At 34.3% G+C, this 5,256-nt stretch overlaps 1 protein-coding gene across 2 annotated transcripts; it reads right to left on the reverse strand.

Annotated features, from left to right (window-relative positions):
• Positions 1–662: 662 nt before the first annotated feature.
• On the reverse strand, positions 663–3,928 carry LOC115962553 (protein NRT1/ PTR FAMILY 2.11-like). 2 transcript variants are annotated; one of them, XM_031081410.1, is made up of 5 exons: positions 3,780–3,928; positions 3,448–3,665; positions 2,750–2,991; positions 2,432–2,575; positions 663–1,987 (listed from the first exon to the last, which is right to left on the reverse strand). In XM_031081410.1, the coding sequence occupies exons 1-5, from the start codon at positions 3,874–3,876 to the stop codon at positions 1,084–1,086; spliced, it is 1,605 nt and encodes a 534-aa protein (XP_030937270.1). In that variant the 5' UTR covers positions 3,877–3,928; the 3' UTR covers positions 663–1,083. The 2 variants fall into 2 exon arrangements, with proteins under 2 accessions (XP_030937270.1, XP_030937269.1); XM_031081409.1 differs by having other exon boundaries at positions 2,432–2,991.
• Positions 3,929–5,256: the final 1,328 nt, after the last annotated feature.

Here is a 5,256-nt window from a genome sequence, read left to right on the forward strand (position 1 = left end):
ATTTAAGGAAAACTCAAAGTACCATATTCGTTCATACATACATACATATGCATGTATTTCTTAGGGCATAAGTTTTTTTAATAATAATTTTTTAATTCCAAGGTAAGTCATAACTCATATATATATAGAAGTTATATGCCTAAAAAATTATTTTATATGCAAACTTTATCTAAACTCTATTGAGTATACAAATTTTTTCTAATTTGCTATAGACATGTATAACAAATATTCAAGAATTGTTTTTCCAAGTATCAAATACAAAGACAAATTTGAGTAGAAGCCAATATGGAATTCAAAATAGTGAATAAAACCTATCAATTGGTTAAAATAAATTAAAGGAAAGAAAAAAAAAATACATAAACCACAAGATAAGTAAATAGAAATTAAAAATGAGAGAGAGTTTTGTGCCTCTCAAAAGAATACTATGGTGACCGACCTGTTAATCATGTTAGAGAACACTATGCTACTAATATCATCTTTATTCTAGTCTCTTTTAAAGGGCATTGGTAGCTAAAGGTAGATATCGAAGAGAGCTTAAGCTAATGTGAGAAGAGTAGAGCACCACTATCTACTTAGTTCTGCCCCTGTCTGCGAGATACTTTCTCCATATAAGTCCTAGACATAAATTAGCAACAAACCAGAATGAAACTCGGAAAGGAATACATTGTGAACTGTCATTAATTTTGACAACAAACACAGAATACTGAATTCATATGATGGAAAGTTGAAGTCTTCTTTTCGGTGCAAATGGGAGGAAATTGGTGAAGAATGAGTATCCACTTCCTTTTGAATCATGCATTATTGCAACGCCGACAAGCTACAACAGATTGCTGTTAAATTCCTTTTCCATGCCCTATTTCATAAAGATATATTTCTCCTATAAAGTGAAAATCCTTGTACTATCACGAGTGTTCTATTTTATGTTGTACCAATTACAACTTAACACATGACTTGTCGTAATTGATGGAGTATAAAGTAGAACTTTGAGAGCACAATTTATTTTTTTATTCTAGGTGTTTAACTTTCCTTCTTCTACTTCCATTTTCTGGGGGGACTATTCTTTATTCCCTCATATTTAACGGTTCAAACAAGAGGTTTTTCTTTTTCGGACTGCATTTTTCCCATGTCAACTTCATGAACACTGGTGTCGCTTCCTTTGTACTTGTACCACTTTGCACATATTATAAAGTAACCCAAATTTACGACCTCTATTGCAGCAATCAAGTAATAGAAGTAATCCAATCTCCCCTTGTTAAGATCTTCAGGCAACCATTGCCCAGTTGCAGCTCCAGAAGTAGTCCTGTGAATCACTGACACCAAGAAACTACTAAAGTAACTGGACAAAGCAAGACCAACAAATAAGAAAGACCCGCCAATGCTTCTCATGTTTTCTGGGAATTGCTTGTAGTAGAATTCAACTTCACCAACGAGAGTAAATGCTTCAGAAAGTCCTACTAGTGATAGCTGTGGTATCAACCACATGCCAGAAAGGGAAGAGATTGCACCTCTTCTTGGGTCTATACCCACAGGTTTAGTTATAGCCAAAGTTCTTCTCCTTTCTTCAACAAGTGCTGACACAAGCATGGTGATAATAGCAAGAACCATGCCAACACCCATCTTTTGCAGGACTGTGATGCCATCTTCTTTTCCTGTGAGCCTTCTTAGTATTGGGATTATGATACGGTCATAAACAGGTATCCAGATAGTGAGGGCAAGCATGGTGAAGATAATGTAGGAGGCAGCAGGGATGGTGAATTTGGTATTGCCAAGGCGTCTATCAAATTGGAGGGCTTGGAATACTACGTATGTTTGTTGTTGGACTATGACAACATAGTATATACTGGCTGCAACCCATATGGGAATCACTCTCATCAAGCATTTTACTTGTTCCACTTGCTGGATACTGCAGAGTCTCCATGGATTGGCTGCTGATCCGTCAGATTTTACTTGGTCATCGGGGGTTATGATTGCAGCTTTGTCTAGAAACCTGTGAAAATCATTGCTTTGGTTAGTTAATGCATATCTCGTGGGCTATGTCAACTAAATTAAAAAGAGTTCCTGTGTGATTGGAATATGTTGAGTGTGTACTAATCCTAAAGGTAGAACAGTCTTAATCAACACAAAACACCAGTACCACACGTCTCTCTCTCGCTTTCCTTTTTGAAATACTCTCTTTCATATATATATATATATATATATACATATATTTTTTTTTTTGGATTTCTTATAATGTAATCAAAATTTAAAATGGAATAAAGAAATTAGCATCTGCACTTGATAGAATGTGAAGTGGAACAGAGTGGGAACAATGATTTTTGTTACACGTGTGATATATAATCAATTTTTAAGGTACGTCACTCATAAAAAATGGCAAGAGGTATAGAGTTTTAAAGAATAAAATTTACTTTAGTAGATGAGCAGTTTCTGTTACCTGAATTGATCGGTGTAAGGAACCTTGGAGTTGATGGTACTTGGGGGAATATGTTTAAAGAGGGAGTGCCATGGTTGCTCTGGTAACTTCAATTGCCTCTTCTTGACTGCGGCCACTATAACCTGCACCATGCTTGCCAAGGGACTACCCTCGGGTTTTAGAATCACATAAATTCGTGTACCAACAAAGAAGAGTACACATGACAAGAGCATAAGGAAAGTAGGAATCGCCAACCCCCAGGCCCAGCTCACATTGGATTGCACGTATACAATGAATGTTAAAGATACCATCATGGCAAACGTGTAGGTGAAGTAGTACCAATTGAAGAAGCTGCTGATTCCCCTCTTTCCAGATTCAGTGTTGGGATTGAATTGGTCAGCACCAAAGGCCAAGTTACACGGTCTAATGCCACCAGCCCCAACAACAAGTAGTCCCAGGCTGCTTAATAGAAATGCCATTTGCCATGGTGTTGGTCCAGGGCAATTCCCTATCTCTTTAGTTCCACAGTGGGGAGGATGCAGTTTTGCAATCGCTGCTGTTAAACACAGAACAAGCATCCCCTTCAAAGAAGAAAAAGAAAAAAGAAAAAAAAGAAGAAGATTAGAGATGTAAGGTATCAAATGGACAGAGTCATAAATGAAAAGTTTACATGGATATTCTCTATTTGAATTGCTTCAATTTCATGGTTCATATTAGATATTACAATTATAAAGGTTTATTTACTGCCACATCAAAATTTAAAATAACATGTCAGTTTGTACATTATTAAATCCAGGAAACATAGTTTAGTGAAGTGAAGCTATTAAGACTTGGATCCGGTTGGAGGTCCAATATGTATTGAATGGTTTATCAAATGGGAAAATCGAATTCAGTACTCTGACGCTCAACTTAGTTTGGCATCGGTTTTGTTATGGTTGTTTTCAATTCCTTAAAGGAGCATGCACACATGCTTATCTAAAACTATGTTTAAATTTCATATGAAAGATTGTGAATATATAATAGTGCTATAGCAGTACCAAAAAAGAGGCGACTGAGGCAAAACCCAATGTGTTGTAACGACCAAAGTAAGTATCACAGAGGAAAGCTCCAAGTATGGTAGCAAAGTTGGTGGTACCATTGAAGATGTTGATAAGAAGTGTAGCAGTGATGCTGTTCATGTTGAACACGGTAGTGAGATAGACCAATAGGTTTGTTGAGGTGCCAATTGTCCCTAGCTTCTCAAAAGTCTCATTGCCTGCATTTTTGGTCATCAAACATAAGAAGAAGAAAAAAAAAAAAGGTACTTATGTTTTAGAATTATGCTCTGTCCCTCTCTCTCTCTCTCTCTCTCTCTCTTTTCTTTTCTTACCTATAACAAATGGCATGGCTTTAATTCCTCTGTAGTTTAACTGGGGCTCATCTGTTGTAGCGGCCTTGTCATTCTTCTCCATATCTCCCTGCTCCATCCTTTTGCTGGTTTTGTTATATGTTTGATTGTTGCATAAGATATGCTGAGAGGATATATATAGCTGAGAGGATAGATATTGATATTTCACCATGCTTTTCAATTGTTTAAGTTCCTTCTCAATGGAGAGTCATTTCTTTCACTTTCGGTATTACTTGTCAGAAAATGAGAGTTTTGGAATTATTGATGTATTTCAAGGTTGTCAATCTTGACCGCAGTAATATTATTGCAGGTGCATACAAAATATTTCCAATGTGTTCACGGCCGACTTCCTTTTATAAAAATGAGTTTAGAAAAATAAAATGAAAGTAAGGTAATAGCAATAACAGAAAATTAAGGCCACTCTAAGTAATCAACAACCTTAATGAAATCACAAATAATTTTTTGAGTTCATGCGTAGAGCAGCTAAAATTTATGCTGTTTGATGTAGAATTTCAACTTTTAATGTTGGCCACTTATTAAAAACCATTTCATATGTTGATGTAAATTCCAATTAACAATCATAAATTTTATCTATAGGGGAAAAAATTGCCCCCCTTATACTTTATTGAAGTCATTTTAAGTTAAGAATTCTAAATTCAAATCTTTCTTTTTAATGCCTTGTTGAGATAGACGAAGCCTTAATACTTATTTGTTATCAATCTAGTAAACAATAACGAGTTTATACAAAATAGAAATAGAGAATGGAAAATAAAAGAAGCAATCACACAATAAAAAGATAAAGATTTTTGTGGTTCATGGTTCAATTTTAGGCCAAAGTTCATGGGCCATGTTTAAGACAAAGTTTTGCTAAGAAAAAAGGGTGATTATAAAAGTGGCATAAAAGCACTCCCACAAAACCAAAACTCTAAGGGACTGTTTGGTACATGTGTTTAAACACATGTTTTCAGTTTTTAAATAACACTAGTCGCATACCCGCGCGTTACGCGCGGTATTTTTTTTAGGATGGTCTTATTAAATATTTTATTAATACTATAATTTTAGTTATTAACCATTCAATTTTCATTAGTTTTTAAGTTAACAAAAACCTTAAATATGCCTTTTTTTTTTTTACACCTTTACACATACACACATATAGTGAATCTTTACACATACCTTTAAAAAAAACTTTATATATTCTACTTTTTTGGATGCGTAAAATTATAGACTACTACTCCATAATGATAGTGGCTAATTAATTTTATATTTTTTTTTAGTGATTTCATTTGTAACGCTTCTTACCATTATCATATATTTACTAACTGATGATTTGCATAACAAAACGATAAATGAGAGGTAGCATTGTTCATTAGATTTTCGAAAGTAATAGTGCATGATATATATATATATATATATATATATATATATATTATAAATAAGGTTAAATGAAATGTCAAAAAAT

Source organism: Quercus lobata, chromosome 10 (genome assembly GCF_001633185.2).
Source record: "Quercus lobata isolate SW786 chromosome 10, ValleyOak3.0 Primary Assembly, whole genome shotgun sequence".
NCBI classification, from domain to species: Eukaryota; Viridiplantae; Streptophyta; class Magnoliopsida; order Fagales; family Fagaceae; genus Quercus; species Quercus lobata.